At 44.0% G+C, this 12822-nt stretch overlaps 1 protein-coding gene across 6 annotated transcripts in view; it reads right to left on the bottom strand.

Moving 5' to 3' along the window:
* The window catches only part of pbx1a (pre-B-cell leukemia homeobox 1a), a 77700-nt gene that overhangs the window by 4162 nt on the left and 60716 nt on the right, over positions 1-12822 (bottom strand). For 3 of the 6 annotated variants that reach the window (XM_086203688.1, XM_086203690.1, XM_086203689.1), the window contains 6 exons: positions 8033-8277; positions 6099-6289; positions 5873-6008; positions 4159-4318; positions 3246-3358; positions 1880-1978 (listed from right to left, as the gene is read on the bottom strand). In XM_086203688.1, the coding sequence (XP_086059814.1) occupies positions 1880-1978; positions 3246-3358; positions 4159-4318; positions 5873-6008; positions 6099-6289; positions 8033-8277 (944 nt within the window). The remainder of the gene's footprint in view (positions 1-1879; positions 1979-3245; positions 3359-4158; positions 4319-5872; positions 6009-6098; positions 6290-8032; positions 8278-12822) is intronic. The other 3 variants (XM_086203691.1, XR_015115808.1, XM_086203692.1) reach the window with 3 other exon arrangements.

The raw sequence follows: 12822 nt of genomic DNA, 5'->3' as shown, positions 1-12822 counted from the left end.
GATGCTGCTCTTTTCTTTTACAAAAGCAATTCTAAATGTCAAAAGATACTAAATTCAAATGCAATGCTACCAGGCCTCTTCTCTGTCAACAGCTACTGTCGACATTCAAAGCTGTTTTTAAGCGACTCTTCATTAAAATATTCTTATTACTGAGAGTCGACACGGTGTGAGATCAACAGAAGTGATGAAACACACAATAGTCTATGCAGACCTTTCATATATCCCAAAATATACCCCTGAGATGCTTGATAAAAGAATAAATTATCACAATAAAAAATAGCTCTTTAAAATGAAAGCCTTCTCAAATCCCGATAAAAGGTTGACTAAAGACCATTAAGGACATTAATTGCAATTTCCATGCTATTAGTGAAGACTGGGAACGTGCTTTGGCAGCCTCTTATTTCCAAACCCTGTTATTTAGCGTAAAGACTGTCTGTCATCTTATTCAGAAGAAAAAAAAGGGAGAAAAAAAGAGAGAATGAGGAGGAAAAAAAAAAAAACACACACACACACACACACACACAAAACATTTCCAGTCTCTGAGAGAGGCAACACCCACCAGCAGCAATTTGAGGGGTGTAATTGCTGTTCAAGGATAAAGACGCGCAAGAGTTCAGTCGCTAGATCTTTGAGAGAGAGCAAATGTTTTCTGAGCTAAATAAATAAATAAATAAATACACGACACTTCGCTCATCTCTGAGAACCCCAATCAATTCTGCGTGTGGCACTACTGTACAGTAATTACAACCGTTCTGATCAGCTAAGTAGAAAACACACAGCTTTTCAAAAGATGGTCAAGCACATTTTGATGTATGAAAAATGTATCTTCTATGTAAACATTTTGACATAAACTCAGTAAGAAAGTACAACTACCATCTTTTGATTGAATAAGAAATGAACAACTTGAGACAGTAGTCACACTTAAGAAGATTTTGGAAATAGTTTCAAAATAAAAGTAGGCTAAATGTTGTTGACCCCCCCCCCTTTTTTGTTTTTTAAAGCTGTGACTCTTTGTTAAGGAGAAGCACAACCAGGGTTTCAGATTCATAATCATCAACATCCCTTTGACTGGCAAATCTACACAGTCCTTCTATAACTTTAGTTATTTTTGCATAGTTCACGATTTTGTTTGCGTCCGTTGGCAGAAAGCAGCGGGACGCCGTATCGTTACTTATTTCAAGTTGAGCCTGTTGCAGTGAGCTGGATGCATCCACGTTCTTATTTTAGCACGAGGGGTGTTGTAGGCTTGTCAGTGTGGCTGTTCCTGTGGATGAATGATCTGACCAATGTGCTTGGACTGTTAGCCCAAAGCCCCGCTCTTTCCGTCCCTGTGACTGTCGTATTGATTCTGTTCAGCCCTGCGCAGCCTGTCGCTATGGATATACATGTTAACACACTGCCTCCAGTGTTGCCTGTCCTGCCATTCCCGGGCCTCAGCACGGAGACCTAGAAAACTGGCATTGTGGCTGACAGACTTATTTTCAGAATTAGCAACAGGGAACTTTTTTGTGTGTGAAGAGGCCAGTCTTGGAGGGGAAGGGAGGTAAGACTATGAGAGAGAGCAGCGTTTGGAGAAAGGATGACACCTGTGTCCTTGTTCCTGTCAATTGCAGGTGCCGCGCTAATGCTAATATCCTGCGACAGACTAGGAGCAGGTCCAGCAACACAGCCTGGAAGCTGCCTCATTGCCTGCCACCCAGGGCACAATTGGAGCATGGGTGAGGGGTTGGGGGGGGCAACTGTCTGGACAACAGCCCGACCCCGCCAAACTCTGCTAAGTGGCATCTTGGCATAAAAATTACATACTATTCTCCTGCAACTGCTGAACATATACAAAGTAAAAGAACAACGTTAAGAAAGACAGAAGGAGATTGTTTACAGGTCTTACGTTGATGCCCTGCGGACTGTACATCTGGCTGGCCGCGAGGCTGTCACTGTATCCGCCGGTCTGGCTGATAACATGGCGAAGGGTATCCACCTGGAACAACGGGGACACACAGACAAAAGGCCTGGTCAGACAAAAGCTGCGGATAACAAAGACAGCCAGGCACAAGGAAAGGTCAGTCTGATAGTGAAAGGGTACCATAAACAGAAAAACAGAATCAGGGTGATTTGGCTGCTATTACCAGCTTGATAACAAACGTCGCTAAAGGACACAATTAGAAAAAAGAAAAAAAACACCACACGTAGAGACAAATTATGAATATATTTGTGGTCTTTGGTGAATAGTACTTTTAACTAAAATGCAACTCATTCTATTGCATGTGCACTATTTAGTTAGAAATCTGGGTTTTAACACATTTTTACTGATCACATCTCACACATGAAAAATAAACCCAGAAATCCGGGTCAAAATTCACCGGCCTCCATTTAATCAAAATGAATGTTGGTTGGGTCCAACAATGCTAACCAGAAGAGACCTTGAACCGAACCACATATATTCTAATATGCAGGTATTTGTTAAGTACATTTCTATTCATTTTCTGAACGTTTCAAAGACTTTTCCAGGCTTACTATTAAAATTCAAAACTTTTCCTGGTTTTTCACAACCGTACGTACCTCTGAGAAGTGTTATCATGCTGCCATTTCCATGATCTTATGCATGAAACAACACCTGTCATGTAGATTTGACAAATCAAACGACTCGGGCTAATTGAGTCAAAGCTGTACGGTCTTTTTTTCCCCCTTTCATTTAATTTGACAGGCTGAATCTGACACAATAATCCTTTCGAAAGAATGTGAACTTCAATAATTAAGGCCGCTGACGACCACTTTACCTCCTTTAAGAGTTGTTCCCGTTTGAATATTCATGAACGACCAGAAGCATTTTGTAGGAGCTGATCTGAATAAAAAAGGGGGGGTTGGATGGGTTGAGAATGGATGCCAAAAGCACTGAAACCAAATGAGAGTATCACCACGGGTGGTGATTCCTTAATCCATGGTGAGAGTTGTAACACTTGAAACGCTGCGCTGGTCATCACTGTCCACCCGGGCAAGGTCAGAGAGCTATAGTGCACCAGTGGCTATGTGAACCCGCGTCGGAAGCGCTGATGAGTGTTGCACCGTTTCCAAAACTGTCTGCAGTCGTCTACTCAACTGCGCGTTGACAATGGCCTCCACGTTAATGTAAAGCTCAGGGCTAAATCTAACCTTTGTTTCCTCCGTGTAGGTCATGTGTTTGTCTAGACTACAATCCCATTCCTGCATGCGATCTTTTGAGACGCTACACTTTTAGAGGTGCCTACCTGGGATTGTATGTTGGCCCCAACCTGCCCCCCTTGGTATGAGTCCCCATTGAGGGACTGCACACTCATGAACAAGTCTCCGGAGTTTGACATGTTAAAAGAGCCAGCAGAACCTGAGAAGTAGAAGAGAGAAGAACAGAAAAGAGAGGAAGAGTAACAGGGAGGAGGAGAGGGACAGAAAAAGGAGTTAAAATGAGCATGCATAAGCAAAAGTGCATTAAGTGGGTTAGTTTTAGAGGCGGCAGCTATTTTGAGTCACTTCTGCCAACCTTTCACTCCACATGCAGGAGATGCACATTAAAATAACTGAACCATAATTCAAACCTATGACAGGTAATCATCATAAAACGGTTTAAGTCCAGTTAAAGCAAGCCTTATGGATTGTATCATTGTTGAGCGTCCATGCTGCGAGCGTTTCATTAAGGAAGTAATAATTGATCTGCAGGAAGACCCAAAGAATTGTCTTCGTGCTTTAATGGACCCAAGCTCCCCAGATGTAAAGAAACCATGGCGTAACTTGATTTCAACACCCGGTCCTAATCCAATACAGCGGCGAAGTCTCTATATGACAAAAGACTCCGCTTGCCCTTTGAGCAGCTTAATGGCATGCACAAGGTCAACCGGACAAGAGGCAGGAAAAATTAACGTCCACAAGACCAAGAGGTCAATAACAGAGACAGAAAGAGAGAGAAAATTAGCATCAGATGGCAAAGGCAGACAGGGCCAAGAAAGCTGTACCGTATAACCGGGTTATGGAAGGAAAAGAAAGGCTTCTGTCAAAAAGAAACCCCACCCGAGACTGAATTCTTGAGTTGCTGCTCCGGTACGAGTGTATCTTTCTGCTCTCATATAAAAAAGGTCTTCAAATATCCAAGGCGATGTAACCCAGTGGCCTTCTTTCAGAGTGGCTCACCTGCTGAATTGGGAGTTGATGGGGAGTTGGCCTGGCTGCCGTGGGCAGACACACTGGTTGCATTGACTGCGGTCCTCGCTGCGTACATGTTGGCCTCTTCCTGGAACTTGCCAATGTTTTTCTTGTACCGGATTCTCTTGTTCCCAAACCAGTTTGATACCTTTGAAATAACCAGGGAAAAGGCACACAAGGTATGAGTCAATACTTACGCTAGCAAGTACATAAAAGACAGGAATATCGATAGATAATACCTCAGGCAATATTTGAGAAATCTCTGCTTATTCAGCCTCATTTTGGTATTTATATGGCGCATTTGCACAAATCACAGCGCAAAGAGGCCATCATTACACACCTCATTTTTCATAGGTGTGTTTCAGGCGTGACATCACTAAACAGTGCCTTGTGTCATTCGATGAGAAGTGAGCGCTCTCATCTGAGGAAACTACGCCAGGTGACGTTGCCGGAGCACGTCATTCTGCAGGCCTGGGAGGAGGTGGACGCCACTGTGCCCACATTTTTGAGCTTTAATAGAACCACACTGCCACATCCGATTGATGCGCCCTTTAAGTAGCGCTTCACACATCACACCACTGACCAAAGACCAGCCTCCTCTTGGTTTACGCTGTAAACCTTTTCTAATGTCCCAAGATAGCAATGCGCCGTGGGTGCACCAGACCACGCCTCATTAACAAACTCAAGCACCTGCTGGTGCAGACGGAGCACATGTTCATCTGCTTGTTAAAGTGTGAAGGGGCTTGGCGCGAAAACGCCATTTGCACTGGCTTGAAACTAGCAATGACGCTTGTGCCTGACCGAGCGCCAGCTTGCACCGTGCTTATAATAAGGCCCCTCATCTGTTAATATGATGTTTTTCTTTTGTGATGTCAAAATAGGTACCAGAGACATATTTACTTGCTTCGGTTGGCAGAAAACTCGACCTATAAATGTTTTGTTTTGACTGTCGTGACCTAAGCTGAACTCATGGTTCATTTTATGTGAGCAGCTGGACTGGGAACTACAGTGATGAACCTCTTTTTTTACTGTTATCATTTTACGACGGGACCACCGCAATAATCCTGTGCTGCATTTACTTTTATCTGTTCTCCCATTTACAAACATAATGAACCCCTTTTAAATACTACAACTTCTACTACTGCTACTACTAAACATTATAATAATCAAAATCATAATCGTGAAGTGCTTTTCCAGGTCCTAAAAGACACTTTACCTAAACAGGAAAACACACTTTACCAAAAACAAAAGGACAATTATTGGAAGAACAATAAGGGAAGAAGAAGAAATAATAAGGGCTGCAAAAGAGTATAAAAGAAGACTAAAAATTCACATTTTATTGAAATAATATTTGAAATACATAGACTTAACTCTACATAAAATACAGAGTTAATGCAATTAAACAAACTGAGTCAGGCTTGATATTTGAATGCTAATAACTATTGGCAGTATTTGGCATCATGACTGGAGTGAGCTACTCTAAGGAATGCTGGAAATGTAGCAACCATAACCGCAGCATTATTTTCAATAAAGCGTATAAATTACTCAGCTGATGGACAGTTGATGCTGATTTATGATTATTAACAATGAAAAGCCCTGAGGACGCCTGAAGCGCACTGCCTTTGTTTAAAGAGAGATTCCGGAATCATTTTGGACTGAGTAATCCCACCGTGTAAATGGATCACATGTTTATTCTGGTCACCTGTGACACTGTGATGCTGCATTTCTTGGCCAGTTCTTCTTTGGCCTCCTCGCTTGGATACGGGTTACTGAGGTGCGAGTAAAAGTACTCGTTTAGAATCTCTGTCGCCTGTTTGTTGAAGTTCCTCCTCTTTCGTCTGGATGAGCAAAGAGGACACGATGAGAGTTGAGAAAAAAAACTGATGAAACAGCAGCACCGTAAGAAGGACTGGTTAACACACACATACCTGGCGTCAAGGAAGCGCGAGCGCAGGATCATGACGGCCTCGCAGGTGCTCTGTTTCAGCTGCATCTGGATGGAGCTGAACTTGCGGTGGATGATGCTGACCATGCGCTCTATCTCTTTGGGTGAGATGGGTCGTGTTCGAGACTGCTCCCTCAGCAGGTTCATCACATGGGTGGTGAACTCATTGCACGCCTGGGTGCACAGACAGACAGGATTCATAAAAGGAATAAGTTTCACTGAGGCTCACAACGCTTCAGACAGAACAAAAGGATGAAATTGGATTGTGACGACGCTGCACCTTCACAGGCAGGCCTCGGCCTTATAGGGGCAACGCTGTCAGCCTTACAGCAGCAGCAGCAGCGTAAGAGCTAATAAGAATATTCCAAATTAAAGCAACAGACAGAACGATGCTTCACGCCAAACAAATGTGGCAGCGGAGTCATACAGTGGAGGCAGTGAGACTCGCAGTGCTCTGAATATTAAAAAGACGCCTCTTCAATGGAAAGCGAAAATGTGACAAGTGAGGAGAAATCTAAAATGACAGCAGGCTTTCAGTCCCGTTCACGTTCAAGAGGTTTAAACTGTGCCTCTCTATTTTCACTCCATCTTTCCGTCTACCTCGTTCTCTCACTGTCGGAATCAGTCACTGGATATGACTGCATTCAGAGTCAAGGTGTCTGTTGCTTGTCAACACCAGGGTTACGTCAGTCAAAGTGATGCACCGAGCAGCCGTTCTGCTCGTGCGCGCGCGTGCACACACACCCCCGCACACACACACACACACACACACACACACACACACACACACACACGCCAGACACTTCTCACTCATATGGACGTTAGGTGTACGTAGCGTGGTGACACACAAATGCTCAGGTGTATACTGACTGTGACAGTTAGCGATGACTAGCCTTCCTCAGAGAAGATGACAACGCCTGGACTTCCGAGGGAATGACAAGACGTTCCAGTCTCTGGAAAAAGAGCTGGTGTGTGACTGATTTAATGGCCCCTTGGCTGCTGACGATAACATCTTGCAACGCTCAGCTTGTCACGAGTTGGCCTTCGATTTCAAGAACATTATACTCTGTCAACTATTCGAAGGAATATATGTCATTATCATTGATACAGAATTAACTCTAGGCCCACCGATAGAGCTGATCCTAGTCGAGCCATACAGTCATTTTTTTTCTCGCAATCACTGATTCAAACTCTGAAAAATTATCCTTTTATACTCTTTGACAAAGGTCAGCTGATTTTGACCTCCTCAAGGAAGAACTACTTTCCTTGGGTGCAGGCTGACTCTCATTAATCAGTCAAACAAGATGAAAATATCACGCCATGCGTGTTCCCACGTCACAGAATCTACGAAAGGCTTCGTCTTTATCCTCATTCAGCATTGGCCATCACAGGTGCTTTGACAATTTAACCAGCAATGAATCCGAGTCACACTATTGGTTAAATGTGGCACCTGTCAGACTCCATCAGAGGGGAGGCGGAGAGGCAGGAGCAAACACTGATATAAAGTGTCTGTGATGAAATAATGAAATAGGCCACTGACGGGGTTATTTCCTCTCATGTACAACCAGAATTCACGGATGAAATCTGTGCTACTTTTTCAAACGGCGTGAAGCGAGTCAGTCTGCAATGGTTCTGGGATAACAGTTGGAGGGGTGATGCTGTCCCCTCTGTCATTGCTCAAATGCATCCTTCTAATTAAAGCTCACAATAATAACAATAATAATGCAACAAAATTAAAAAAATACCCTCAAAAGGAGGAGTGAACATATTGGGGTTCTGTAGTGTAGACCAGTCAAACAGGAAATACTAAAAAATCTATTTAAACGCAGTTCTGTAGGAGCAGCGGTGATGTGAGTAGACCTCAGCAGGTTCAGTTCTTTCCTCTGGTTTCTGTGAAACAGGGTTCCTCCTTCTCACCTGTTCATACTTCTCCAGCTCCGTGTGGTAAATTTGTCGGATCTGCGACAGCTTGGCCCGGTAGTCGGAGTGTTCCGCTGAGTTGTCGGCACCGACGCCGCCCGTAGCTGCTGCTGCGGCGGCTGCAGCGGCTGAACCGCCACCTTTCTCAGGCCCGGCCACCCCCTCCGCCAGCAGCATATTGTCCAGGCGCATCAGTTGGGGATCTGGAGGTTCCTCCTCCTGGGCACCACGAATACTGAGCACTGCGAAGGAGAGGTGAAGGTACAACAGCATCAAAACATGATACTCAACAGCTTCACTGGAGTTGAAAATATCTCCCCAGAACCAAACGAAGAAATAGCAGGGCAGATGAATTTTACTGTGACTGAGAGAGACTCTTCTAACATTCCTCCCGCTTCAGCCTACCAAGTGAACTCCTTGAAATATGGCTGTCATTTTAATAGATCAAGTCTGTGCCATAAAAACCTGCAGCCTCAGAGGGGCTGGCAGCGAGGCGAGACCATAAAACTATAATGTCATCGATTCTGACTATCATTTAATGTAAAAAATTAACAAAGACTTCCACCAGAGTTCATCTTTCATTGCTCTCCTTATGCTGCGACTATGTTTGGTCTCTGGCTGATGACTTAATCACCTTTTTTCAGAAGTTACCACGAGGGAGAAACACACCAGCAACACAAGTCAAACATCAGACTGAAGCACCCTGAATACAAGAAATCAAATAGCCGAGGGTACAGATGATGAAAAACACTGCTGGGTCACTACCGCTATTAACTATTCAACAGCTGGAGCATCAAAGCGGTATTCACAACGTTGTCACCATCATTTATCCAGTACCATGGTGTCTGAGCTCTGCTTACACTCTTGTTTAGGTGAGACGGTGTTTGAACCTGCAAGTCTTCACATGCCTACAGCTCTGAGCGAACACTCTGCTGCCGTCAGGTGACAGCGAGACAGAGAGAGAGAGAGAGAGAGAGAGAGAGAGAGAGGCTGCAGAGATGGGCATGCAAACAATGTGTACTACTAAATTATTTATTTAAACCTTACTTAAGCAGTTGAAATGAAAAAAAAAACAGCTTTGCATTTTTGTTAAACCTCAGGTTTGTGTTGAACCAGAATTATTCCGCAGAGGGGAACAGCTGTAATAAAACTCTCTTTTAAAGCGTGTTTAAAACTAGCTGAGAGAGACAAGGGAGTCTAGACTAACTGGAAGGTTGGTCCAAGATCAAGGGTAAAACCATCAACAGACTCCTCTTTCCAGTCTCAGTCAGTACTTTTACTGTAATTTAAGGTCAAAAACATCCAAGTGTTTCTCTGGGCTGTGGTGTTTTGGCTCCAACTGGAGGACCAGCCACACTTGCCCTGCCTCTTTCTGCCACCAGAAGGCTCCCTCAGTAAAGAAGCCGAGAGTCCTGCTATCCTCTGAGGTGCTGAAAACAGCGACCAGGTGCAACCCTCCATTACATCCACTGTCTTCAAGGACAAAGACAGAGCTCACGCTGCCAGATACATACTTCATATGTACTTTAAGCTCAGCATCTATCAGAGGATAAATCGAATACTACAACCTGCGTGTGTCCTCCATGATGACTGAGGCAAAATGACAGGTTTTGTGACAGAGCACTAAACTGTATTGTAACCCACAGTCTCCGGTCACCGCGACGGCTCTTTTGTAATGAGGATGTAAGGTTGAACCACCCTGTGACCTTTGTAGGCGAGCGGGGGGTCCAGATGGATTCCCAGGCAGCGTGGGGAGCTTGTCTATCCTGGTCCTCCTCTTTTTCTTTTTTTTTTTCCCCCACTGCCGCTTTTCTTTTTTCTCCCCAAGCAATAACATCATCCATTCCCATCAGCTCTAACACGTGAGCAAGCTCAGCTCAAGAGGCAAATGTCAATGGCTATCAGACGGCTGCAAAAGGTCAGGAGTTCAGACGGGGAGCCCTGTGTGCGCATGTGTGTGCTGGCTGGTAGGGCGTGTGCCACATGAATGCGTTGTTTTTTTTCTTTTTTTCATGTGAATCACACCAGCGAGAAATTATAACACACCACCAATTGGATTCTGACAAAACAGTGGCACATCCCAACCAGAGGGGGAATCTAATGAGCCTAAGAGTGATTTATTCATTCCCTCCAACTCCCCGAGTGCACAACTAAAAGCATGAAATGGATTAAATAAATACAATTAATAAGGAATATCAAACAATTCACTGTGCTGTGGTATAATTACCCTAACCGCAGCCATCAGCTTTATTTATTTCTCTTCAGTAATAGCAATGAAATTGATTAGGCTTCAATGCAAGTCAACTCTACAACGATACATTCACATAATCACCTGACAGAAGGAAGTCCCCCCCCCCCCCATTACAATACATCACATGCTTTCAACACTGAAAAAACAAACCTTTTATACACACTTTCTTGTGGAAGACTCCATACTGCTCTGATATCCCTTTATTTCATAGACAGTCACAGATTATTATCTATAAAAGGAAGACGGCCATCATCTCATCTTGATCATTACCGACAGACTTAATTGAACAATGAGAGGACACAATTCCCCTCTCTGTCGCTTCCTCTCGCCCTCCTCCCTCCTTTTCTCTCATTCCCTTTGTGCACATTCTTGTATAATTCCCCTCCATGCTATGTGGGGCAGTAACACCCCCCCCCCCCCCACACACACACACACCCCAAAAAAAAAGGGCAACATTAAAAATGAATAAGTATCATCAACAATTCTAGATGCTGAATAATGAATGGAATTCTAAGAATAAGCTTTTGTTTTGGTTATTGACAAAATTAATTTCTGCTGTTTTACTTCCTCTAAGAGCTGGCTCAAACCCATCGCCACACTGCCTGCTGCTTGCAGACAACGAGAGTGTAAATAAACATGACGATTAAGCCACCCACTCATACTGGGGTGGGGGGTGGGTCGATGTGCGCGCACACACACACACACACACACACACACACACACACACACACACACACACTAACACACAACACAAACATACACTTTACGGACAAATGTAAGCACTCATATAGGCACACACAGGGAAAAATAAACAGCTACGCACGTTGGCAGACAACCCTGAGCACCCAGCCTGGCGCCCTGCGAGTGCTTTTAAATGAAAACATGTTTAATTAATGATATTGAAGTATTCTGTCACAATTAGGAAGATTTACGGTCAAACAAGGCAGCGGTGATGTCCCTGACAGCCCTGATGAAAGTTTACCCTCCGTGTCTCTGACTGGCAGCTAGCAGCCAACACTGGACTGGATCCATTTCCCATCAATACAGTAATGCAATATACTCACAGCACTGTAGTGTATGCATGCGTGTGTATGTATGTGTGTGTGTGTGTGTGTGTCTATCTGTGCTGAGCTCTTTTCTACATCACATGACCCCAGAGAGAGCCAAGCAGTGGCTGCTCTCTCTATTGATTGTGTGGGTACACGTCATCTAGGGTTTCAGCAGTTAATAAATCAGTCCTGGTCGTGACACTGTGTGTGTGTGTGTGTATACATCTGTGTGTGTGTGTGTGTGTGTGTGTGTGTGTGTGTGTGTGTGTGTGTGTGTGTGTGTGTGTGGGCCTGTCACAGACCAGTCAGCAGGAGTGAAAGCGACAGCCACATGATAATGTAACATCACCACCATTCATCCCTGCCACACCGCATTCTGAGACAAAACAACAACCTAGGAAGCCGAAAAAAGCAGCGTGATTTACAGCAGACATGACAAGTATCACTAATACAAATCCCCCCCGCCCTGCACCGCCAACCAGTTCAGCATCCGCTCATCTGCATTTGATACAAGCGCTCTTCACCAGATGAAGCACCGTGTGCCATTTTTCATACTGACCCACTCGGGCGCCAAACTACACTGATAAGCTTTTAATATGAAGCTACATTATAATCACTTTACCGGGTTCTGAACCAGTTCTACCAGAGTGGATCTGAGCTTTAATTAAGGATTCAAATCACAGCTCACAGCTGACAATGAAGTCTGTATCATGTAATTGTCGATATAAGTGACCCCCCCCCCCCCCCAATATTCTGGATCTGAGATGCGGGCAGAGTTTCTGTTTTTGCTTTGAAAGTCAATGTTTGTTTGGTCTCCTCTTAAACTCAAGAGGAACTTTCTCAGGCCCTCCATCATCAGACCAAGGGGAAGCTGATATATTTCCTCAAAACAAGAGTAGCATGATAAGAATAAAATAAAGTCAAAACCAGGGGAAACATCTTTTTTTTAAAAAAAAGTCACACTGATTTGGCCAACGACTACTTTGTCTACCAAATAATGATTTTGTTATGATAAGTCGTAACAGCCAAACCCTGGACATATTCAGGGATGACCTCACCAGGCAGAAATACACTGTTGGAATTAATAACGTGGTTATTGCAATGCTAATAATGACTCCACATGCACCGAGGACATTGACCATGTTAAACCTGTGATCAGTTAGAAACTTTATCAAATGAAAACTTTTTGAATCAGCTGTTTAGGTGCACTCAAATATCGCCGTCTGAATCACGATTTAGATTCGGTTTCGTAGTTTCCTGGAAGTATTTGGATGTCGCGCGATCACCAGCGTGTTTGTTGGTTTATTTGTGAGCATATTATCTCAAAAACTAACAGCTGTATTCTGATTAAATTGGACAGTTGATCTGGATCCAATTGCAGATCCTGGATCCCACATGGGGACTTATTCCAGAGCGCTAGCAGGATGTAGCTGTTAGCTGACATGTGACAGGCAAATTCTGAACAAATTCTGTGAGTCCATGAGAAA

This window comes from Aulostomus chinensis, chromosome 5 (genome assembly GCF_037954235.1).
Source record: "Aulostomus chinensis isolate RoL2024-O1b breed Wild chromosome 5, RoL_Achi_v1.0, whole genome shotgun sequence".
NCBI classification, from domain to species: domain Eukaryota; kingdom Metazoa; phylum Chordata; class Actinopteri; order Syngnathiformes; family Aulostomidae; genus Aulostomus; species Aulostomus chinensis.
Note: the sequence above shows the minus strand (reverse complement) of the source record. Positions and strands in the feature narration are given on the sequence as shown.